Source organism: Saccoglossus kowalevskii, chromosome 18, assembly GCF_978046115.1.
Source record: "Saccoglossus kowalevskii chromosome 18, keSacKowa6.1, whole genome shotgun sequence".
NCBI classification, from domain to species: domain Eukaryota; kingdom Metazoa; phylum Hemichordata; class Enteropneusta; family Harrimaniidae; genus Saccoglossus; species Saccoglossus kowalevskii.
This window is the reverse complement of record NC_140658.1, coordinates 23693198-23720656: the sequence shown is the minus strand read 5'-3', so window position 1 is coordinate 23720656 and position 27459 is coordinate 23693198. Positions and strand designations below refer to the sequence as shown.

The window sequence follows — 27459 nt, the reverse complement described above, 5'->3', positions numbered from 1 at the left end:
TATTTATTTATTTATTTATTTATTTGTTTATTTATTTATTTATTTATTTATTTATTTATTTATTTATTTATTTATTTATTTATTTATTTATTTATTTATTTATTTATTTATTTATTTATTTATTTATTTATTTATTTATTTATTTATTTATTCATTTATTACTAATCATTATTAAAATTTGTTTAATATTATGGTGCAATTCAAAGAAAATGCAGTTTATAATTCTATTATTATTACATCACTAGTTTGAACATTCTCGACATTCAAAGCTAACAAAAAAAAAACATAACATTTCTTTTCCGTCTCCACTTACTAAATAATACGACACCCAAAAAAGTACACCACCTCGGTGGACTGATGAAAGTAACAATTTTTTAGCGATAATGAGTATAAGAAAAAAAATAAGCCAAGCGAGTTGAGACTGGGTTGCCGGTTCAGAGGTCACTTTAAAATTGTGATATCTCGCTCTAAGACAACAACACAATTTACGTGGGTTTTACCAACCCGGCACATTTGCAATGAGTACAGATATAAATAGACCAGTTGTCAATGTATAATGCTCAACCGTATGGCAGCTCTACTCACTCATTTAAAGCCCACACTTACACCTATTTCCATAGCTCGCCATATTGTCGGCCAATATTCAAACAACCCCCCCCCCCCTCCTACCGTCACAGGATGATATAAAATGCTGGCACTCGGAGTCGTAAAGAACTTCAATAAAATTAGTCTTGGTGATAACACGGACTAGTAGTATCGACGGTTATTTTTACCCACCCGGACCATAACATATTCGTCGATCGGAACGCTAACTAAAGAAAAAGTTACCACGCATTTGACACTCCCCTCGATAGGTCGTCGAGACTGAAGCGGAATCGGCTTCACAGAGACACGAGTGGGAAAAAACAGCCAGCAAATTTCGGTAAGTTTACCGTTTGTACCTGTGTATTTGTAAGAGTCAATACATATATGATATATTTACGACATTATGCAGGCACAGTGGCAGACAACTCAGGTAAATTTCCTACCCACCTGTTTTTACGAGTTAACGAACGGACAGCGGGCACCTTTATCTATTTATTCGGAGAAAGATCATAACCGTTAACTTTTTTTTTTATCAAGTTGATCGTATTATAAAATAATACAGTGTATTGAATTTCGACTTTGTCGTATAGGCTTCTTTTAAACATACTAACAGATCAATATTTGTTTCGGGCACGTTCTTGTGATTCGACAGATATCTTCATTATTCTGTTAAATTCATACGTACAACAATTACTTTAGAGCGAAGCGCGTTCTAATATCCTTCTGCTAGGGTTAGTTTCATTTTGTTTTTAAATTATAATCCCGATTAAATATCACAAATACTCAGTTGTTACAGTTGGTATTAGTTACGAAAAAATGATAAATAAAAAAGCGAACGTCTAGATGTATAGATAAATAAGTAATCAGACATTGAATATGGCAAAATACGGATTATATAAATAAGAAAAAAAAAGAAATGTTTCTGTGAATCTAGCACCACCCGCTTTTAAATACTAGTAGATTGGTATTTCGCTAACCCCAAACTGAATACAGAGGATACTTTTATACTGGAAGCGATAATATAGCTTTTTGGCAAGCTTTAATATGAAAAAAAAAAGATAAATATTTATTGTTTCATACACACTTGTTGTGTTGCGAGCTAATGAAATTGTTAAACCGGGTAATTTAGCAGTCTGGTTTCCTTGATGAGCTGAGAAACGCCACTATACACTCAGCACGCGTATGTGCGTGCGGGTCAAATGCGTCAGGGCGCTAAACGAATCGTTTTTATAAACACAATATTCATTATCGACGATGAAACATGCTAAACTGTTGTATATAGAGAGTTTAAATTGAACACGGGTATATTATTAAGCATTTTTGCTCGCGCAATAATCACATCGTGATTAGTCACTGCGCAGTACCGCGGAGTGGTGCGCTCGCTCTTGCGATAAAATTGACTGCGGTATTTAAATTCGTCGCTCTACCTTCAGACGGTAGGCAGGCAGGTAGGCAGTGGTGTGCAATTTACATCTGTTTTCATATATGTATATTTACAAAACGAAAATACACATCATACTGGGTAAATATTGAGTATTTGCACCCAACCTGCAGCATTTTGGACATGAATTTTGGCAGGCATGCCCGTATACCATCAAATAATATTCATTGCATGCGATTTGATGAGTATGTCTGATTTCAATTTCTGCTGGGTGAAAAATTAAACAAAACCATTCAACCCTCAAACCTTTTTGTTACTTTATTGCCTATTTAGAGTAATAAACACGCGAGCTTTTCAGAAATTTCGTTATTTTCAATTTCGTAGTCTTTTCGTTATGACTATAGTGTGTTCGGTGTTCCCGCCCACACTTTGGATCCGTATGAGCTGCTCGCTGTAACCAAACGCATTTTCTGGCGGGAAACTGTGACTAATTTTATAAAGACTCGACAATGAAGATGTTTTCTACCATTTCAGATTCATTTTAAAAAAAAAGTGTTCGTGGTCAGTCTTCGAAATTTTCACGATGAATTCACCACATCTGATGTCAAATATCATGTCGCCCGGACTTAGTGAAAGCTCTTCTACCATGACAACGTCGACTTTAGCCTCCACGTCGTCCCTCTCACCCACAGAGAAAACGTCATCCATATTGGATCCGACAGACGATATAGGTGTCGGCATGAAACTGCGACGTAGTCATAAAGATGACTTTCGGAGGCACAAAAAACACTCGAAAATCGACAAGGTAAGTTTTTCCACATCCATGCAATTATCGCAATATTTCACAGTTTATAACAAGGTGTGATTGGTATTAGTTCCTTAAATTATATCGTTTCATTTCCTTTTCCACCAACCTGTTGAAATATACAACACACCTGTAGGATGGTACACACTAGCAGCCTCGTTCGCGACTCGGTTTTCAATCACAGACATGTTGATTTATTATTTTTTTTTTTCAAACATACGTTGCCATTTACATTTTATTTTGTTTAACGTTGTATTTTCGATACACCAAATAGAACATTATTTTTTTTAATGTGGTTTGGACATAACCATGCTAGTCATTGGATGGTTGGGCGGCCATCTTCAATTTACTCAGTTCAAATTCATACTAAATATGTCCCGAATCAATTCGTAATTACTATTTAATAGTGGTAATTGACATAATCAACGGCTTCACTAAATGAAGAAAGGCGATATATGTAATTTATCGTCATGACCGTGATGATATTACACGACCCGTCGACACCCATAGATATTGTGCAATATTTCTGAAACAACATGTATGAACACAAATTATACATCGCTACGCATGCAAAAAGTGAACTTTTCATTATAAACATGACATTGTATCGACAAGAACAGAATCTGATATTATTTCAAGCCGGGTATGTCTCTGTGTATAACCAATTATGAATATTCATAACTGATAAGAACGTTATGACGTCATAACTATAACAACAATGTGATACATTATTTGTAATATAACTTGATAAATTGCCAAAATTTAAAAACAAAACATTTTATAATAAACAATATTTTTGTAATTGCTAATTTCTGATTTTAAACTTTGAGTCGTAGATTAATGGCAACGCCATATTTGTCAGGCATTGTGTAAACGATCTCTCAACGCCCGCTTCTCATGCATGTTATCTAGTTTGTTTGTTTGTTATTGTTGAAAATGTTCCCTCTTGTTTTGTGTACTAGTATGTTTTGTTCAAAAAATATAAATTGCAGACGATTTCCTTCGTTTTCGTGCTGTGCGATGTCGCTATATTTAGGTATTCTGCTTTGGCAACATAAATATAAACATTATAATCCGAATAATCACATCGAGTAAGGAAAAATGAACTGACCCGAATATATAATATCGATACAAACGAACATCATTGTATTTACAAACTTAGCACACGCACAGGAGCCAAGAGTTTTGTCCTCTTGGTGGGCTATCATTGCACACAATTACAGCAGCGCATATATGTTTTATGTTACTTGTTCTGTGTTTTAAATGTTTTGATTTTCCCTTGGAATTTGGCAGGGGGGTTGGTACCCCCTTAAGTGCGAACCGGTGTCACCGGCCTGCCTACGGGGTTCCAAGGTGTTTTTGTACTGTTACGTGATCGTCTTTTATTTTATTTTACCCGTGAACCAAAAAGCATAATATAATATAATATAATATAATATAATATAATATAATATAATATAATATAATATAATATAATATAATATAATATAATATAATATAATATAATATAATATAATATAATATAATATAATATAATATAATATAATATAATATAATATAATATAATATAATATAATATAATATAATATAATATAATATAATATAATATAATATAATATAATATAATATAATATAATATAATATAATATAATATAATATAATATAATATAATATAATATAATATAATATATAATAATATAATATAATATAATGTGCAGCAAATAAAAACAAATCAGTTCTTGAAATATGATAATATATCACCTAAGACTGGAGATGGTGAACTGCTTTCAACATGGCTATATGTCGTACATGTCAGTGATGGGTAGACTCAGATGAACGTGCACATTTCTTTTAACATTGCCTTTCATCGGTGGTAATGTCACTACCGTAAAATGAATTTACATAGATGTACGTTTCTAATAACCCAGGAATTTATATTTTATATGATGTGTTTTTAACTCCGAACTTGAAAGACGCATCGAAACTTGGGTGAAAAGACATGTAGTTCGAGAGAACGCACATAGTAGCCTGCAATGCGCTAGCCCGTTATTAGCCTCACTGAAAACAGCACCCCAACAATAAGTTCGCTGTCAAGGTTCAAGTTTCTCTCATAACAATAAAGCACCCGCTTATCATAGTGTAATTGAACATCATCAATGTCAAATAGAAACCTCAACATTTCACCTGACACGTTCTTCTGACACGTTCGTCCTGAGTGCGTTATCATCTCAATTTATTTCTAACTGAATAGCACGGTTGATTTATCTATCTTGCATGATGCCGTTATTTACTGATTCTCGGTAATCGGGCACAATAGCGACGGAGAGAAACAACAAATTAAATGCGACGATTCTTAACATCTCTATTGTTTAGCAATTCGTTTAGCCCAAGCGATCTCTGTCTCAAGCGTGGGCGTAAAGTGCGACAGAGTACACGTAGGGCAAAATAATCTAATCCTATTCTTTAAGAGAGTAAAACAAAACAGATTTGTAGAACACTGTTTCTTCTGCCGTGCCTGCAAATCGTTGCATCGTCTTAACCAGTGGTGTGGGCGTTTAGACCTTTGACCCACCACTATCACTCGGGTAAAACAGATGTTTAGGTAGGAAAGCGGACACGTCGACCTGTTTCTTCACCAGAGCGTTGCATGCATTGAATTCGGTGCCAAAGGTATAACTTTGAACAGCTAGCACACCGCAGGGCACATGTGTAAATATGTTTCACAAACTGGTATTGCCATTTCTGGCAATTTCTACTAGCGAATTTGTAGACGGAAGATTGGAGATATTGGAGATCTAGTTCCCAATGCTTTCAAGCACGGTGCATTCATCATTATGTGCGATGTCAACAACACGACGCCCGACACAGCACCCGCGTGTTCGAAAACTGTATCACACGATATTTTTTTTTCTCACAAATGCGATAAATTTTCTTTAATCTAATGTTTTTTTTGTTTATATCGATCTATTTGTATCTATTTTATTACCCAGAATTCAATAGCTCCGAATTCTCAAACTAACATATATTGTTATGTTACATTCGCCAAAAGTTGGACACAAAAGTCAATAATCACTGCATCAGCACAGTAGATGTAATGTTCAAAATTGATGATTCTCATCCTGATATTCTCAGCGCGCGATTCGGACGGATGGACGGTGTTTTATTTTCTCTTGATACCGTTGGCTCTTTTTTGTTTTTAAAAACAACTATGAACACAGGTCTTTATCATCCTAGTCCCTGGATCCTTGTCACGGTGCAAATAATTTCACTTTGACACTCGATGTCAGTTAATATTGGGGCTATTTAAATTGTTTTTTGCTCAATAGAGTCTCGTCGAGGTTTTCTTCATATCAGTCGTATATTCAAGTACCCGCTCACACTGAAACAAACACTGATTGGAAGCCGTAACCGTAACTTTCCGTGAAGGCCAACTGTACTATTTGCATTAGTATTTAAATAGAAGAACAAATATTGAATGGGGTTACGAAGCGTGACAGAAATGTTTGATGGTCGATCATCTCCAACTGCATGCCCAGTGATCAACTCCTAACCGTATATATTGAGAACGCTTCTCGTTCTCTCAATACTCTATTATGCCCGACAGTCACCTGTCAACCGCCCCTAGGTAAATAAAACTCAGGTCTATAATTACGTGTTTAGACACACCTCGCTGCCTATCCAGTACCTTTGACCATGGAGCTAAAAAAAACAGCCAATGTAGCCAGGGAGTAAAAAAATTGTGGAGAAACTAAAAAACTAAACCAAAAAATACATGCAACTTCATATCACACACTCCCGACGAAAAAAAAACCAACGTATTTCACATTATGAAACCGGGTTTGCTTTTAATTAGAAAATGGGTGTTAGAATTGCATTATTTCGAGGGTAAACACTAACCATCAGAACACCTTCGTGTATATTGGTTTGTTTGCTCCGAGCATAGCCCGACTATATGAAAGAAAGAGCAGCTGTTATACATTTCACCCAAATACGCCTGATACGAACAGTTTCTCTTTTTTTTCTTCTTTTTTTTTTTTTTTTTTATTTTTTTTTTTTTTTTTTTTTTTTGGTATGCAAAAAACAAAATAAAAGACGCGTACTAGGATTCACTAAAATTACATCGGATGATGACATTCGTTTTCGAAAACAAATTTAACAGCTACTAAAATTTTAATCGAGTTGTTTACACACACAACATAATGCGGGTGAAAGTTTAATACCGATGACGTAGCCACGCGACAACGCAGACAGTTGTGAAAACATATCTGGTAATTATAGTTGTGGAATCCCCGGCGACTACACAAACACAAAGCAATTAACAGTTGTTTTGGTTTCGGCTATTACAATGATACAATAGTTGAATACAAACACCCGTTATGTTTATCGTATCTTAGCCACGGTTACAGATTCGTGTTACTTCATTTCATTCAAGATTTTCTACTATCATTACAAACACACCGTAACACTGAAGCATATCGTTAACATACTTCTCAAAAATGAGCAATTGTATAATTATTTTCATATTTGGATTTTGGCGGCACTATTATTTTACTTTTTGTTTCAGAGCTCAATAGTGGCTTATGTGATTAGTATCCGGGTTAATTAACATATTTGTTTATGTGAGGAATAAATAAAAATCATCATCGTATAAATAAATATGCGATTACAATTGAAAAAAAAAAGATACATTAATGTTAAAGAAAAAAATGGGGAACATAAACAGAGCTAAAACCCGGAGAGTTATGCAAGTCAGTGATCCCTGCGTGTGTTTAATGTGCTATAGTTGTATTAAGAGTATACTGTAAAATGACTAATTTTCACTGGGTTTAAAATTCACTGATTTGCCATTTCAGGCATATTCTTTGGGTTTTAAATTCACGGTTTTATCATTTAGATAATGTGTTCTATGCTAAATTTTACATATTCACTGGGTTTTAATTTAATACATTTTCCAGTCAGCGAAATAAGCAAAATTAAAACCCAGTGAATAATTAACCCCTTTACAGTACGTATGTAACCCAAAGACAAGTAATTGATCCAGTCTGAGCCAAGAAGCAATTCTTGGCTGTTGAGTGCTTACATCCGGGTATTAATAATATGATAGAAAGACTTGGGCTCCTTTCCCATTGGCTAATCATGATAAGGTCGTCAACTTGTTGCATTTTCGGTTGCACATAATCCCAGTGAAATACGACTAAAAATATAAGATTCTTATCAAAAATCTGAAGTTAAATGTTCGGTGTCCAAAAAGCTCGGTCCTATCTATATAGTAGGGAAAATATCACTCATCAGGTGGGAACAGCCCCTGGCCCTCCCAAACACGCGTCTAAGAAAATAAAGTGGAGATATGTGGTCATTTCCATCTAGATACTGCGCGACATTCACACATTTGAACAATGGTTCGCCATGATTGTTACTATGAAATGAAAGCATTAATTGAGGCACGCGTGAATAAACGACACGTGCCAAAAATTAGAAACGAATACTCAGTATCCCAACGAGCGTAATTTATTATTATTTATTCTATAATTGGTCGTTATTCTGTGATATCGAATCCGTCCAGACAAAAGTGTATATGTCCCGACTGCGGAGCTGGACACTTACACCCCCCGGCAAAGCATATGGTATTGCGATGCAGTAGCGAACTCCAGTTAGCTGCCTCACCGGGACGGTTCAGTCAATACGACCGACGCGTTTTGCATATGTTGCGATGTCCACGTGACGCGAGAAGGGGGCTGTAATCGCTCCGTCAAGGAGTGTTGAATCCTCACGTGGTAGTTGATTGTGTCATGGCACCCGTCTAAGGAGAACTGATGCACAACAATGCAATGATCACAACGCACAATACCATATCGAATTACACGCTTACGAACACAAAGTTGGCAAAACTCTTATACCTCTAATTAAGTTGTGTCCTTTACCCGTTCCTTTTCTGCCGTATGTTTTAAAAGTCGTATATGTCTTTGATTAATTGTCTACACCATTGATACGCCATCAATAGGATTTGAAGTCAGTTGTCTGAAGATGTAGTTCTGTAGTCGCCTTTCACAACAGACCATCTTGTTGCCTCCATTGTGCCCACTTCAAAGGAATAATTTACTCGATCTTATTAAAATGAAATTTCAAGATAAAAACGGTGCTCTTTTTGCTCCATGCTCAAACTAGTTGTAGCTTCCGAAGCGACACCTTCGACGCTCCGTTCACTCTCGAACGAATATACAGCACACCAGCGACACGATGCCAATCCTCAGTCTAGATAAGGTACTGCTATATGTGAGTTCATGCATCTTAATTATAACAGTTATGGTATTAGAAATATTTTTACTATAATTACTGTGTGTTTTTTTTCAGTTTGACGAGTTTCAGGAATGGATTGATGGTGACGCCAGTCTTCGATATTCACCAAAAGATGCGGATGCAAGGAAACACTTGAGTGGCTGGGCGATGCGAAACACAAACAACCACAACAAAAAAGTTCTGAAGAAATCATGTTTGGGTAAGTTAAGATACAATTTGCAATAATGACGTCACTGTGAATTATACCTGAGTATATCGCATATCGAAAAACGAGTCGCGTGGCCACGGAAATGTGTAGCGTGAAATGGGAGAGATATCTTTTCTTAAAATGTGCATTGAAAACATGCTATACGCATAAGACGAATCTGACTACCATAACCCGTAAATTTGTTTCATCCCTCCTGCAACCACCTCCTTATTGTACCAGATCATGAAAACTAACTTATTCGGAATCACAGTGACCCCTGTTTCGTATATAGTTGAAACTCAAGTGCAGTGCACAATCGGGGAAGAATGTTATGCGAACATTTTGTGTTCTTGTTTGTTTGTTTTTCAAATATGAGAAACTAGCTATTTTCGCTGATGTTAAAAATACAATTCTGGTCCAAAGTAAACCACTGGCTGCTTAATTATTCTCCGCTACTAAACATTGGTGAAGAAAGTCAACTATGTATATACATTAAATATACCAACTAGGCAGTTCTCACTACCACCAATTATAACAAAATCACTCCGCATTATTTGTTTGCTGTGTAAGTGCGCGGGTGCCAGTTTTTTCGGATTGTCCGTACTTCTAGCAAAGTTGCCGGTCGACGAAGTACTGCCTTCACAAATATATTTTAATTCTGTAATTCATGTAGTGGTTAATGATAATGTTAGATTCCCAAGATAATTTAATTTTTCGTAACCATGGATAGCGGGAGTTGGATAATAATAGTATTTTTCATGAAGTGCAAAATGTCATGAACATTGAATAAACGAATAAACAAATGAATAAATAAATCATGTCATCTTTTCGTCAAAAAGACAATTGTAAAAATTTAACACATTGTTTAAGTAAAATTTGTTGAATATCGGTAATTGGATAAAAGAATAAAATAAAATAAAAACAGGCATCATCTAAAATCTGAATTGTCTAAATTTCACCACAAATTTATAATAACAAGTTTAATGACTTTCAAATTTTGCTCACATTCAGTTGAATTTTGACTGATGAGCTTAGGCAGATAGTATAATCAAACATGCTTAAGTTGGTATTAATTGCTCTGGAAACATTCACTGCGCCATACAGCGAACAATCGCGTCGCCTGGCCCATTGTTCATTTCCTTACACACAAATCATGATTGACAACAACAACACAATGCATATTTGCATAAATGAATATTCATAACTACCCGTAGATATTTCGGCGGGTAGATACGCGAGTGAATATAGCCACAACGTATTAAAAGGTATGAGGGTAACAAAAAATGAAATGAGAAAGATGACCAAAATAGCCTTTTTAAATATGATATGGCTTAGTGTAGATATTCGTATTTTTAGGCTGTATTGGGACTTAGCTGTGGGGCAAATGCCATTTGGGTGAAAATGAATATTAAAATACATAGCAAGTTTGTCTTTACATCGCGTCAGTTTTCCAGTTGGCAACAACAACAACAACAACAACAACAACAACAACAACGACGACGACGACGTCAGTCTTATATGAACACTTTTTTTTTCACTGAAATACGTGTTATATCCACGGTCCTTGGCGGTTCGTATGACATATTATAATGTCAGCGAACGAGGCTGTACGACACAGCACGTGTTAGTATTTCTACAAAATATTAGTGCAGGATAGGTTGTTGTAGTTTTATTGAATTGGCAAAATTTGTCGTTTTTTACACAACATTTGAATCGAATATTTAAGAAAAGTCGACTCATACTTTGTTTGCGACAAGAAAAGCACATCTTTGGTGGAATTCCTACATTATACATACAATTTCTTGTCGAATATTATGATAACTCACCTCATATTTTTGATAAAACATTGGCGGGATAATCTAACTTTGATAAAAAATGAATAAATATTGATGAAACTTTACTAGTAATTTGTAAACAACATTCTACACGGCATATTTACAGTATATTCCACGCTTTTTATGACAAAAATGGCCGGGAAATTGACGGCTTTGATGAAATTCCCATACATTTATTTTATACATTGTATTAAAAAACTCACAATTTTGTGACAAACACTGACAAGTAGCGTATATAATAAAATTACATTTTTTACATAACATTTTGACGGAATATATCTAAAAAAAATAGCAAACACTTGTGTGTGAAAAGAACGGCGGAAAATGGCGCAGATAGATTTGCTGCTGACAAGCCATGCGGGTTCACGCGTGAGTGAACAGTGAGCAAAAGGGCGTCTCTTAATTAGAGATAACCAATCCAAATAGGGTTGATGGAAGACACTAAGTTTCTCTAAATGTTGTATGGCGATATATTTGTTTCGCGTTTGACCCCAATGTTTAACATTAAGACACGTTTAATATCCAATGTTTTATTTTCTCCCACATTCATTTCGTCGCCGTGACAAATCCCTCTCTTTCAAACGAGCAGCTCGTTACCAGTTAATTCGTAATACAGATACCATCAAACATTTAATAAGTGTTTTGAATAAGTTGTTAACATTGTGTTGGATTTTTTTGACCATTCAAGATGAGTGTACGTTAAGGAGGCAGTAGACTTAACAGTCACTATATTATACAAGTTTTGTCTAGTTTGGTGGCATTTGTCTGTCTACATGCAATGAATGTGTTTCGCACTCAAAATCGTAACTAACTACATACTAGTAATAACACGTGAAATTTAAACAATTGCGCAAAATATTAGTAGTATCTTGGGGCTTTAGCTTGGATGGCAATTTTTCAATTTTTCTGGTGCTGGTAATACACATAACAAATTGATGGAAAACAAACCTACATCTACTGACGTGGTCGTAATTGCCTTTATCGCGAAGTATACACCGCCATTCCCAATGTGTTTTTTTTTGGCCTTTCACTCAAAATTATAGCCTTTCTACGCCTGAGCATCTTTGCATTAGGGGGACCTTCACCTTATTTTGCGAAGAAGTTGCATTTTCTGTGGTATTCACGTTGTGCTCGCCATAGTCTAGAAACCTCGGCCTGGAACTACCCGTTTGACTCGGAGAAGGCTTGCTTGCAAGCACGTGATAGCACCGGCATCGGTATAGTCGGCAAATGTAGCGCTTTATCGTAAATTAAGCCATCATATGACAGTATTGCACGGAACAAAAACGTTTTAAAAGGCATTGTAGCAATCCTCTCATCAGTTGAACGGAACGGTGAATAATACAAAATAAAAGAAACGAACAATCAACCACTAGTCGTTTTGAAACCCTGCACAACTCGTGTTTGTCCTCATGTTTCCCTACGTCATATTGTCCGTGCATCTGGGCGGCTGTTCGCATCGGCGTTACGGTACGCATGACCGCATATCTAATGAGTTCTCCGTATTGCTCTTACCGTCCGGTTGCTTATATCAATATACAGGGACTGGAAATCAAGCATTTTTTTTCAAAAAAACAAACAAAAGTTCTCCTGAACATTCTATATCGAATTTCATAGTTTTAATGAAAATCAATGGCGATTATGCAAGTAACATGTAGGTAATACATCATTGCATACAGAACAGTGCGGCCACTGTAAAACAGTCAGCCAGTTTTAATTTACCCGTATTCGACCCGGTTCCAAAACTAGTCTAGAATTAATTGGTTGTACCACGGGGAGGGGTGGGGTTGGTGTTTTGTGTACAGAGTGTTTGCTAGCGGTTTTCTGTGACAGTATTTATGATGGCCTACTAGTAGTGTAATGGCGTCATCGGCGTTCAGAATAGGTCTATCCCCTATACAATATTCAATTCTTAATTCACTTACTATTCTTCGCACCAACACCATGTGATTATTTGTGTCCTTTCACAACGAACTTTCTCAAAATGTTTCTATCTTTCGCGAGTAACAAAAAAAAAAAAAAAACACGATAAGATGTTGAGGGGTAATGCATCGTAATTGGGTCGGTTTACTCATTATAAGGGTTGTAGCATTACGAATCTTTATGTTCCGGACTCTGGAAAATACTTTAAGTCTTTTTCAAAATCTAGTAAAGACATCAGCTGTCAGATTAAATTGACTAAGACACCAACACTTAGTCACACGTTACCAGACCAAAAAAAAAACTACTGTAAGCAGAGACATGCACTTCCTCAAACAAAATTCGACGACACGTCTCTCGGAAATGATATGAGACTGTCTGTGAGACGCTGAACGATCGTCGCTTAAACATCTGTGCTGTTTGCTAGAGCAAGTTCTTAAGCTCGGTATCGATTCGTTTAGCGTACGGTATTGAGCAAGACCCACAATACAAGCGTGTCGCGCTGCACTATTACGTGCCCGGAATGCAGACGGAGCGGTCTATTGTGAAAGAGGTTATATATCACGGATAATTGCCCCTATAGTACGGTAATTCGTGGTGTAAAACGGTTTGGTCACTAACCACGGCACGCCGTCTGAGTGTCAGTTTTGTGACTCCAAACACGCGTCACAGATATTCTCAAAATGATCGCTAAGAACCAGCGTTCGTCACGTGACAAACCTGATGAGCCTGCTCGTCTGTGGATTTCTTCGGTTAAAATGATGTCGCAAAAACACACTTGGCCAAACCGATATAAATTATTTCAAAGCTTTCCAGGGAACCAGTATGGCATTGGTAGAGCATTTAACTTTTGATCAGACAGATATGGAAAGCGAGAGGGAGTCGTGTTTAAAGTACTGAAACTGTTTTCATTCTCATCGCCTATTCTATAATAAACATACATGTAAGGTATTTACAGACCCATGTGCCTTTTTACCGTCAATGTTTCGTGTTGTTCAAATCCCATATCTTATTTAGGGGAAGCCCAGCAAATTGCATTGTGTTGTGTATTCTTGTATAGCATATTCCGAAGCCCTGAGACTGTCTGCACTTGTTGCATTATTTAAATATCCATAACAACGAAGTGGTTGCACTCATAAACAATGCTATGTATTTATTGTAATATTACATGTTATTTATGTTACTATCCATCATCAATTCATTGTGCAGACCGATTCTTAAAACACGACTCGTATATTTCAAGATATGCGGCCTATATTTCCGTGGCGAGGTCAACTTTAACACTAGACAGCGCTGTTGGTTTATTTTTTTTTTTCATTTAAACATAGTGAATCTCTCTCTCTCTCAAAAAAAAATGTTTTTGGACGACCAAAGAAGACAATTTCGACGTCGCTTAATCCGCCACTTATCCCCAGAACGCTGTCCCTCAAATGCATTGCTACACACAGTGAACGCTAATAGCTAATGTCGTCTGTAGAAATGCATTTTTTCAACTTGAATGTGGCAAAGCTGTGTGAAAATACAGATTTACTTCCATGTGACAGTAAAAAAATAAAGGCAGGCGGTGTGACGTCATTTCCGGAATTATCGCGTGACGAGTGTTAGCATTTTACGAGTAGCAATAAACACGGCATTGATGCTGTCCGCTAAATTGCACCGGGAAACAATTTATTTCAGGTATTCAGTGAAACGCAGTATTTAAACATGTACCTACTTTGATAAAATTGACATACACATATATAATAGAAAAGGCACGATGAAAGAGACACGAATTATGTTCAAGTGACGTTTTTGCGATGTTTCTCTAGACTTTCCAGATATATGATATGGCTAATTTAAAGTAAATCTCTTGCACGTTATGCTAGAACAAATGATTATTCTTCCGCGCTGATCTAAATTTTCGGGAAGACTTCTAATTTTCGTATTATTTGTTTATTGAAAGGCTTAAGTGGTTCGCTCGAGTTCCTCCTATGTGGATTATTTTTTTAGTCAGGGTAAAAAAAAATACATACCCACGCATAATTAGAGCACGCTCTGTGATATTTACAACTCGTACGACCAACTCGTGACGCTTTGCTTATGAGAGAATATCAATATTATGTGAGTTTTAATTTTCAATAAATACATAAAACCTCAATACTTCTATTTCTATCGTAGGTGTGTTTGTCTGTAGTAAATCATGCGTCAACAGCGAAGGGGAACGAACTAGCGTGAGACCAGCTACGTCGGACAGGGCGAGAAAGAAGCAGGGCGAGAAAAAGTGTCCCAATCCTGAATGCGATGGACGACTCGTACACGTACAATGTGCCGGGAAGGGTGGTTATCCAGTCACACACTTTTGGAGACCAATGGGTGAGTATTTTAGTTTTTACTTTCATCGACCCATCGAGTGTTTGACCTTTGATCAATATTCAAATTCCACTGGCTGAACCAGAAATTCGGAAAGGGGGCGCGCTCCTATCGACGTTGCCGAAGTAGACCTCCGGTGGGCTGGGTTTCTCAATTGATTTGTCATTTTTTTTTGCAGGCTGAGGGGGGGGGGGCTCCTCTAAATCCGCGCGTGAATTCCTAATCTCAGTTGCTTTTGAGTCAATCCTAGAAAACTAATATAACTGAATAGTTAGTTAATCTGGGAATGTACTTGTACAATAAGGTCAATGACATCAGTCAAGGAAGACCAGTCACAACGAGGGAAACGCAGCCTACCCTATTCCGCCCGGCGCACTATACGTACGTGTGCTGTGGTTGAATTAACATGTCAACGACCCATAATGACGAATTGGCATATCCAAACGCCGTCTCGACCCACCCCTACATTCAAAAAGATTACGCAAATCACCTGTTGCTTAGCAGCAGCCCGAGACACTTCAGTAAGCTAGCGTCTCGCATAACCATATTTGTTATTATTTCAACTGAATAAGTTATTTATCCCTACTTGCGATGATCTCATGCCAACCAGCAGTATCACAGCCTTTGTTAGGTTTCACAAATTGCGCATGTCCATACGGTAGTATTTGTATTAGTATAGAGTGCACTGATGGGTAAACAATGTCGCGTTTCAAGTGTTTGTTACTAAGTGGTACACTCACTGGCGTAGTAGGACCCCGTTTTGTGTTGCGTGAGAAATTAACATGAGACAATTTCATACACAAGTGAACCGTGATTGGAAAAAAGCTGCTACGTCACCATGTCTTCAATGACGTCAGCGTTGCTTTTTCCCGCGTTAATATAAGCGGCTATTCTCAAGAATAAGAGACACGGCATTTATTATATGCTATTGAATTAGATTATATATAAAACTGTCGACCGTGTGGCACCAAGTTTTATTCCCATACCATTCGCGCACATGTTGAGGACACGCCCCCCTCTAAGGGGTGGTAAAACCAGTTAAAGCTAGACTGGAAATGTTACAAATAGTTGTCATAACTTGGTGATTGTTCCGGGATCTGTTTCATCTACTTACGAGCTTTTATTCAATGATACAAGCAAGTAGTGTTTTGTTGCTAATTTTCAAAGATTTCTATTAACTTGAAAAAAAAAACACCATTATCAGATCAAAACGTGTTCAAAAATATAAAGGCCTATTATCGTTGAGGTGCAATATATATATTCCACATCTTTGAATCAAAATGCATTGGCGAAAGATACAGCGCCCTCTTGTGTGTGTTTGTGATTCATATGCAGCAATGTATAATATGACTAGAGAGGGCATGATCAACTTATGTAGATTCTCGGGTTAGAACACTAATAGAAGGGAGACGCCAAACATACATGATTGAAAATAGCGACTAATTATTTTTATTTATTTTTTTCATAACAGAATTAGTTGTCATATTCCAGTCGAAAGGGTATCATGACCACCCAAGACCGGATGTTGTTAAAACAACATCTTCCGCGAAGATTGCATTGCTGGAATACCACAGATCGCATCGCCACGAAAGACCTAAAGAAATTTGTAAAAAAATTGTAAGTCATTCAAAAACAACTTTAATCTTTAGATTATTGAGGAGGTTTCATAATATTCATGTTTTCGGTATTAATACTATTGTGATACCGAAAGTAAAAAAAAATGGGTCACCAAAAAAAAAATTGCATTCTTTCAAATTCTGCTCAGTGGCATAAGATGAAATATGATTGTTGATATGAATTTGAATAATAGTAAAACATGCTCAGTAGTTCAAACTAATGTGAATTCGGCTTGGACTGCTTTCGGACTTTATTTGGAGAATATAGCATAATTCATCCATCGTGCCTTTTTGGTTCCTAATGATAGTTGTCTAATTTATTTTTACAGGGAGTGCATATTCACAAGTCTTTCAATCGAGTCGACCGCGTTGCTAGGCAACTGAGGGAGGCACAGACTCTTCTTGGCGGTGGAGATGGTAAGCTGCATTTGCAAGACTTCGGCGACTTGCCAGGGTTTGAAAGGTCTATGAAAAACAACCAATCACAACCCAATCTAGGGAAACAAGTGAACGCTGGCGAAACTGACAATTCCTGTAAGTTTCAAGTATTGACAAAGCTATACTTGAAAGTTTCGCTTCAAACAAACAAAACATGATGTTCAGTTTCCTATCCACGTGCATCGTGGTCGCGTGTTTTCGATGTTTTCGGCACAATCCACAATTTAGAAAGTGTACCCGTCAGTGGGTTCGTTCACCCACTGCTGATTTAGCGGGTCTATTAAGGGTCAAAGTTCAGATATTTCGAAACAGAATGATCAATTTCAACATCACTTTAGACCAATTTGTGATATTGTGCTAGCAGTGTGCACGTTACAGATATTGCCTGTGTTTAGATATTGTGTTATCACCATAGAAACGCCCGAGACAGTAGTCTGCATGAGTAATATATTCATAACACATACTATTATACATATGAATGTTTTTTCGAAGTTCAAAACGAGAAATTACCCATATTTATTTGACAATTTTGCACAAATTATAATAGTTTGCCCCGAGCGTCCTTCACTGTTTGTCAGCGGAATGACGTCAAACAAATATACATACTTACACAAGTAACTGATTGTATTTGTATGTGCAAACAAGAACATAATATTTGCATATTAAAATACAAGAACACCTTTTGAACAATTTTTGAAAATCCAGAATGTTCGTGACAGTGTATTTTATCTCATTCATTCCCAGTCCCTGTAACACAAGGTAGACCAGCATCATACAGCGGGTACGCGGCTAACGGACAACAATCCTTTCATACAAATCCCGGTTTAGAGCAGTGGTACCAGTCCTCCAACGAGATGTACAGTTACGGTCTATACGGAGGGTCACATAACGGTAAGCCAAATTACGATCAGATAACCGTCATGTCCGCTTCAACGGGAGGTAGACTCATGCGACGGAGTATACGAGACGTACATTAGAATAATGGTTCAAGCAATGTACGTTAAAGTATCGACAGAATATCGTAATTCAAACTAAAAGTTTAAAAATAACGGCATCTTCCGGACATGGCTATTGACATTATAAAATGTTCAATGTATTGAAGGCAAAAACATTTGTTGTCCTCGTATTAGTGTGTTATACATGTGTTTCGATTTCAATCGGCTCGGAGATCTTCAGCGCAATTGATGTGGTGATCTGTTACGTTTAGATTCTAAGGTGTTGCGGGGCGTGAAGAACTCAACTCGCTTGGAAGACTACATTTACACAAAACATCGACTCAAAGAACGAACGCATACACGCAAAAACATCACAGATATTTCATTTTTATTACAAACCGATCTTTCGTTCTTAACTTCGACTCCAACTAGAAACGAACCATCTTCGGTCGGGTTGTAATCTCCAATTACATTTTTATCAGAATACAATTATTTTGGCAATACGTCAACGGCAAATTCATCGAAAACCTGTCAATTGTTTGTCCAATATGCACCAAAAGAAAAAAGATACACCATTAATAAATCCACATGTCGAATAGTAATCAATACCAATCGGAATTATGTACGTGCAACTCATATCCTACTGAACATATCATTCCTGTGAACTCTGAAAGCACTGTAAAACTAAGTCAATGCCCTTACAGATTCGAGATCTAGTTCACCTTACACCCACGCAGTGAATGTCTACGTCTACGTATACGCCATCTTTACTGTTTACTTCATGTATACACCTGTAAATCCCAAGAATGTGTTGTCCACAGTGGGCGATACATAGAAGCAATGACGTTTGGCCGTTTGTGTTGTCATGAAACGTACTGAATGGAATGCCAGGATGGCAGATTTTGAGAATTAATTAGAATATAAACCAGTTCTAAATTGATAAACGGTTTCCAATAATGGCAAACTCGTTACAATGCCAAGTTATTATTCTGAAAAAGTGTTCAAACATGCCTTTTAAATGTATTTATCTAGCTGTGTTTTGGGGGTAGTGCGATGTGGCGTTGCAATGGGGGCGGCACGGGGGGGGGGGCAGGATGTATCAATCCAAAATGTGGGGGTCGCCCCTCCAAAATCGACTGAAACCCTTTTTGTCAGCAAAATGTGCCCCTCAAAATGCAAGAAATAGCGTTTCAGAGGGTATAGATTTCAAACATTTTTAAGAGAGTTGCGGGAGCTTGAATTCCATAACGGCCAGTGTGACAATTTCCATACTGCCGTGAAGTCCAATTTAAATATACTATTTAATATATACATTTTTTACCGCATTTAATGAGATTCATGTGCCGGATAATTCGACCATGATTAAGGTAAATACGTGGGTGCTTAAGGGGAGTGAGTGTTACCAAATGACTTCTCTATCCAATGAAAACGTCTACCAATTTGATTGTAACGCAAGGATGTTAAATTAAAACCATTCGGTCAGAGTACTGATGCCAGCCCACCCTTCTCAAAACGACATACAAACTGACAACTGTGATCTATGTTTTTTTTTATCTATCTTTATCTTTAAGTCTTTGGGATTGTTACCATAACTTACCATAACCACCAAGCGATATAAGCAGAGCATTCTGACTTCAAGTACTGACCATTTTGTTAATTTATTTTTTCACAGGAATGAGTTCACAATACTCCTCTGATAACTATTATAGTAACAACTCCGGGGATTATGGCTACTACAACAACAGTGTTGACGAAGTTGATTTCAGCTGCCCGAACACCTATTTCCAGAAACCGGTTCCTGCAAGGAATGATGGAAATGGCAAGAAGTCAACTATCCCCCTTCTCCAGAATATGCTGAAACGTCGACAAATGATGAAGGAGATGAAAGACAAAACACACAAGTTGACAGACGGACAGTTGTCAGATATATTTGAAAATGACAAAGTCTCGTACTCGGAGAGGAATAAGGAGTACTATGATCAAAGTATGGCTGACTCCACAACATACATTAATAACCACCCTGGTTACGAATTATCAAGCCCAACTAAGAGAAAAGCACCACCACTTCTGTACAACACCCCAAGTTTAAAACGTGTGAAAACACATTCAGAGTCAGATGTTGAAGGCTCTGACGGATTGCAACAGTGTCTTACAGTTAAGGAGGAGGAGGAGGATTCACAGAATGCCAGCATTATCAAGCGTCTTCCTTCAGACACTGTCAGTGCTGAACAAAAACTTAATGATAGTACAACAGGTGATCTGCCTTCTTTGCTTGATTTCTTTGATGTGCGTGGAACTGTACATGAAAACACGACTACAGTCAATACCCTGAAGTCTACGAATTCGGCTTTTTCTCCAACAATCCCGACCTCTCAGCGAGAGTTTCACTCAGAATCTCATCATGACCATCACCACCATCACCACACGTCTTCAGAGAGCATAGCACCAATATCAAATGAAGAAAGCTCTACTATGACCAGCAGCAACACAGGTGCTGTGTGTACCTCACATAGAGAGAATATGCCTACATCTCCACCTGCTAGCGGAGATCCTGTCTTTAGTGAGCTGACCAATGTCTGTCATAGCTACTCACGAGGAACACCAGAAGTTGGAACACAAGGACCAACAATGAGCCAGCTCACCGGTAGTCACGGATACAGTCAAGATGAAGATAATGGTACATACATCGATTTGCTTGTCTCCATGTACCTTGGAAACAATAACAATGATAAACCGCTATCAACGCTGAAACACGAATTCCATGTCTACACAGACACTTTTAACAAATCACGTGCACAATTCATGCAGCAGGACATGAGCCAACATGGATATGATCATTACAAATCAGCGAATCAGTATGACTTTACTTCCTGGTATGAATCAGATCACTGGCGAAATGCGCACGCACATGCAAGAATGGCAAGCCATGGCTACGCAGAGCATACACCACTCAGCCCTATGCCGTATGCTGGACATTACGAGTATCCCAGCATGCAATTCGCAGACTGGTACAACTCTGATCCTATGAGTGATTCAAGTCGACTGTTGATGTCACAAGCCTTGAACTATCCCCATGGTAACTCAGGAATTTTGTACAGTCGATCACTGTTTTAAGTGATGGTGTGGCTAATTTGATATATTTAAGTGAAGGATTGTCTCATTATAATTTGGTACAGTAGAAAGAATACATCGTGCAATACTTTATTTATTTGTAAAGCAGGCGCAATTATAGTGCAATACTGAGCAGAGGCAATTAGCAACACTTATTGTAGTGTACTTGGTTGCAAACCCTTTAACATCTATCTTTGAATCTACCTAAATTTTGTTAGTATATAGTAACTTTTATCTATTTATAAATGATTTTTTAAATACAGTTTATGGGATGTAAGATTTTTAAGTAAATTAGCACCATGCATATGACCAGGATTTTACATTCTAGGTATTCATCATTTGGGCCAGTACAACACAGTTTAGCATCACATTTTCAGACATACCAGACCAATTGTTAGATGAATACTTGAACCAGGATATCATATGGTGTAAAGTAGTTTCAGTTACCTAGAAGTTTCCGAGTACAAGGACATGAATATATAGGATCTAATTCGTGGACGCCAAAATCCAATAACATAATGTTCAAATAGTTCGAGGGATAATGTATCTGTCAGATCACCCATTCACACCCTTAGCTTTTGCGGTTTCTTCTTAGCACAGTAACATTTTGTCAGTTTTTTTATCTATAATGTCACTCCGAGAACAACTCACAAAAACAAAAGCATATAAAAGTTGGAGAACCTTTTAAGATCAAATATATTTGATTTAAGAAAGCGAGTGAGACTTGAAAACAGGACATTTAGTGTAAATAAAGTTTGGCAACATAGTATTGCAATTGTTCAAAAAGAACTTGGTGGGTTTTAAGTGCAAGTTTAAAGTAAACACATTTAAAGTATCAAGAATTAGGTTTTATTAAGATTTATTTCAATTAAAGTGTTCTATCATTTCTATTTGAGTCTATTTGTTGTGTACATACAGAGTTTGTTTCAACACTTAATAAATATATTAAAAGTACAATTCTTTAAATTTGTTGTCATAGATACACACACCATATACACATATAGTATGAACTAGAAGAAACTGTATTTCGATATTGTCTAAACTGGACAAATATATGTGTATAATCACAATATTATAGCCTCCTTGTGTGATTTTAATGGTACAACCCTTGGTTGTCGAACAATGAACAACCCCAATATGCAAATTGGCGTCGCTTCTTATCTTTGTGCTAGACCAGCTCTGGCATCTGCGATTGTGAAATTGGCAGTAATAGGCAATGAAACTGACTAAAGCGTTCCTTCAAGTTTATATAATTACTAGTCAAATAACTACCATTATTGAATGAAGATAGACTTTGTCTAACATAGACAAATTAAGTTCGGTACAGTTACAACTTTGTAACTTGCATATCTTTAACAGTATGAAGCAGAATACCAAGACCAAAGGTAATACCCTACTGGTGCCTTGGTAAATCCAATAAGCAGAATCCAACATGATCAAATAGGTTCGAGTACCACAAGAAATCAATGTTTGTGAGATTTTGTTGACTTGTGCATATCCACATTCTAATCCAGCATTGGCAGCTGGGATGTCTGGTCGGTAATTCCATTTGTAGATAAAAAAAAATCATGCATCTTGCTAAATATGGCTACTGTGAAGTATAGCTTAAGATTAATGGCTTCCAGTAACCATATGGATAGCGGGGCAACGATAGCAGATAACCGCTACCAACAATGAGAAGAATATGCAAGACCCCAGTTCATCTTGGCTCTGGTTCTTAGCCATGAAGTGGTGATTAGTCAATAAGGTAAACTGTGTCAGCTTGAAAGACTAGGTTATCATAAAAGGGTAGAACTTGCCACACCTGGTGCAAAGGCTGCTGCATATAGAGGCACTAAACAAGAACTATAGCACAATCTTGTACTGCTGCTCTGATGAGAGAAATGCCCCTGGTGTGGTACATCTACCACCATGCTAATGGATGTAAACAAGGAGTCAGGCAAACGCATGGAATCAGTATGCAGTCCATCTACTGCAAACCACAAAAAAGAAGTGGGCTGTCTGGATGTATACATGTACATGTAGGTATGCATCATTTAGATCCAGTGTCACCATGTAGCTGTTTGTTCTGAGTGGCATGGCCATCTGAAAAGACCATATGCCTACAAACTGATTCAGAAGTGACAAGTTCACCACTAGTGTAAAGTGCCCCGATTCCTTCAAAACCAAAAGCATGTGAACGTGAAAACCAGGTTATCCTGCAGACGGAAATTACATTGATTAGGAAGATTGCTTCCATCTGAACTGATTCCACCTTCATTTAGCCTATTGGAAATGTATCTGATAGAACTGACATTGTCCTATTGGTTTCTAGCAGAAAGGTAGGCAATATCCACCATCCACTACTGAGAGTGTGAATCGATCTTCCACTGAACTACACATAAATGCTTCTGCTATGTATAGCAGTGGTAGAGACGGCAGTTGTGTGTCAATCCAAGCTCAGTTAGTAGTGCGGCTTCTGCTTTGTAGTATCTGTGCAATAGTGCATTGGGACTTGATGGTGTCAATTACATGGCATATATGCTGGATGTTATAAAGACAAGACGCGATGGGTTCCACACATTATGGCTCAGAGCCTGAACAGAATGTGACATCTATACAGAACCATGCCAAACTGTTCAGAACACAAAGCAGATAATAAGATGCATCCTGTGCATACTTGAGCCTCATACATTTTAACACCAGTATAGATCCTGTACAGATAGCAACAGGTTTAAATGAACACTTGCAAGAGACGCATAATTTGTTGAGAACCAGATCACATGTCAAGAATGCTTACAGGTATTAGTGTTAATCACACTAGCCATCTTATTCACAAACAGTTTAGATGAGTGTAAGCCTGTGATAATTTAGAATGAACCGGCTTCAGGGGGGGGGGTACAAATGATGTAGCCTTACAGTCTCAGCCCACGAAAAACTTAAACATGTGTATTGCCTGTATGTGTAGTATCACATTCTGATGTACTACCTTCCATCTTCATTGCATAGCTTTGCTGAGCAATGAAGTGAAGATAGTTCTGTCATCAGCTTCATACAGGTCACCCGGAAAGATGTACAGCTTCAAAAGCCGGTTCTGGAAGTGATGTGAACGTCAAGGGCATACTTTATGACCTAAATATAAAGTATGAACACAGATGGTGCAACCATAGCAGCTGGTGTAGGCCACTTTAATAAATGAGCTAAGCAAGTCCTTATACTTAAGCAATAGTGGCATAGCAAGCTGTACTCGTGGAGGGTACAGGAACAAAACCAAAGTCAACATTTGGGTGAGGTTGCGACTAAGGATGTAGAGGTGGCACAACAAGACAATGGGTTGCTAGGTAAGGTAATGATACCTTAATGATACACATTTTAATAATTCCATATACAACAAATAAAATCTTTGATATACTAGTACATGCATTTCTATTGGAAAAATTGGCTTCTCATAAAGTATGACAAACATACACTCATTCAGACAGACAGACAGACAGACAGACAGACAGACAGACAGACACAACACCTGCAGATCACATCATAATATTACCAGTAATCTTTTTTAACTCTTTAGCAAATAAAAAAAATAAGACAAAAAATTCACTTTCATAATTTATGAAACCATGAATTACTTAGTCACATTACCAAGAGTTTCATCAAATAACCTCTATTTTTGGGAATTGCACAGGACTATGGGTAAAGTAATTTTACTCAACAGGCACATTCAAATTAATACCTCAAAATGTGAAACTAATTTTAAAATACTTGTCATTTTGATTGGTTTTATTATTAGGGTTCAACTTATTGTAATATTCTCTGTCAGATACTTTGAATGCCAGAACATTTTGTTGAATGATAGGTACCGGGTAAATGTTTTCATTTAGTTCTCATATAAAATGCACCATGGGAGTAAAACAATTTATTATACATCTTTCACTGTATTGGGATAAGTTACAGCATGCTGTAATTTTGTAGTATTACAATCGGTATCTACACCTACCATATTAGGAAATGTGCATTCCAGATATGGAATGATAATGTGGTATTTCCAGGGTGGTGGACGCGTTTGAAAACAAAGTTCATAGCAAGAAAGTTCTAATAATTTTGCCCAGCTCTGTCTGGGCTTCCTATATCAAGAGGCTGGTTCGCAAAGATGTACAATAATAAGGTTATTACAAGGAACAGCACAGTATGCAGTCGCATTGTGCATGTCTTGCGGTATTTTGGCAATAACCTCATATTACTAACACCATTATGTCTCTATACACCGGTAGTCGACGTCTGCATTGAAATTAAACATAAATAACCCACATCATTATTTAGATGAAAATTATTATTATTATTACAGCAAATGGCATTTCATGTACCTAATATTAGGTCAGAAAAATGAATTGAGATTTCACAAAAATATACCATGGTGCATGTTTAAACAAGGCAGCATGTATTAATTCAATGTAGTAACACTGGACCATTTGGATTTCAGTAAAAGGCAGGATTTGAGACAATATTTTTACAGAGAATAACTTGTTAGGAAACAAATCTGATCCGAAACTCACACAATTGCTATAAAATGAAACAAATATATTGACATTGAAACTGCTACCATATGCACAACAGGCACATGACAAGATTTAGACATAATCTGAGTTAATTAATAAATAAAGCAAAAATAAGTTCACTAATATACATGTACACACATATTCTCAGGAGCAAAGCTGCGTCACATAACATTCTACACTGTTGAGATGTGCAGCACTGTATCATGCATTTCTTAGGGATCTATTGCTAGCTATTGCGGAACACCAGTCGAAGGGCTGGTGAAAACAATGCAAATTCAAATTTGAAATAATCCTGAGCAACCAAATTTATATATGTTGCACATGTAGGGTAACCTTGTTACACTGTTCGGGGGAGCCGTAACAACTACCATACAGTTTTCTGTAATTTTTCAACCTTTGTTTTCCCTGTGATGGTTGCCAGCCAGGCAGTTAAAATGCTCAGATGTTTGCTCCCGACATGTACATGTGAGCGATAATAATGACCACTAAATGGTTCTGCATCTATAAGACTAAATTCCCCACTGAATTCACCTATTGGCATCCTCAATATTCTCTTTACTATTTTCTTCTTTTTTCTCACTTTTTTTCAAGAAAAACAAGGGAAACATTCCCAATATACATCCTATACTGATCCCAATAGCTCGTCCCTGTAAGATATAATCAAAGAAAGTTTAGAAAAAAACGCCCATGTGCTGAGATAATTGGTGACATTAAAAATCAATTAGCCTACTAAACAAGCAGCTTGATGTACAACATGAAAACAATGTAATCCACATTATTGAAGATTATAATTCTTTTACATGTGAGGTTTTCAGTCTAATTTATTCCAGAACACCTCTACCACAAGTTCAATTTGAATCTGATTTTTTGAAGTACCAATAATTGGTTAATAATAATTAGATAATCAATATGCATGTTTTTCATTATTAAACTAATCACATCTGTGGATTACACCAGAGCATCTATGAACCAAATTTCAATGAAATGTGATAATTATGCAATTAGTATCCTCAAACTTCAATTCAAAACTATTAAATTGTTTCTAGGCACTCATATACCAAGCCTTATTGAAATGCAGTAATTGTTTTTTGACAAAAATATGCAAATTAAGCAAATAGTATGCTTAAATTTCAAACCCCAAATATAGGAATTTTCATGAACTACAACTGACCGGTGTTTGCACCCTAAAGTCTAGTTTTGAAATAATTTCTGTGCTCCGACTGGTTCAAATTTGCATCGGAAGAACAGGACTATCAATGGCACATAATTTTAATGAGATACAAATGATATGCAAATGAGCACTTTCTCAAAAATCTAACCACAGGGATTTTGCTCATTAAAAAAACATACATAAAAAATAAACACAGATCAACCAATTAAGTTTGACTAAAATGCACTAGGTCATCATAAATTTAGTCTATTTTAAACACGAAATGTTACCTAAAATTGTTAATATTAAATGGCT

The 27459-nt window shown here is 36.9% G+C and overlaps 2 protein-coding genes across 2 annotated transcripts in view; one reads left to right on the top strand and one right to left on the bottom strand.

Annotated features, from left to right (window-relative positions):
• The first annotated feature begins 988 nt into the window (after positions 1–988).
• Positions 989–22529, top strand: LOC100374412 (uncharacterized). Its single transcript, XM_078008086.1, has 8 exons — positions 989–1015; positions 2501–2771; positions 9123–9267; positions 15168–15362; positions 16831–16976; positions 17305–17509; positions 18158–18304; positions 20021–22529. Exons 2-8 carry the CDS (start codon positions 2550–2552, stop codon positions 21460–21462), a joined length of 2502 nt encoding a protein of 833 aa, XP_077864212.1. The 5' UTR covers positions 989–1015; positions 2501–2549; the 3' UTR covers positions 21463–22529.
• LOC102801476 (transmembrane protein 65-like) overlaps positions 22286–27459 on the bottom strand; it is a 21316-nt gene continuing 16142 nt past the window's right edge. The window contains exon 7 of the mRNA XM_006814785.3: positions 22286–26641. Coding sequence (XP_006814848.1) covers positions 26522–26641 — 120 coding nt within the window. The 3' untranslated portion in view covers positions 22286–26521. The remainder of the gene's footprint in view (positions 26642–27459) is intronic.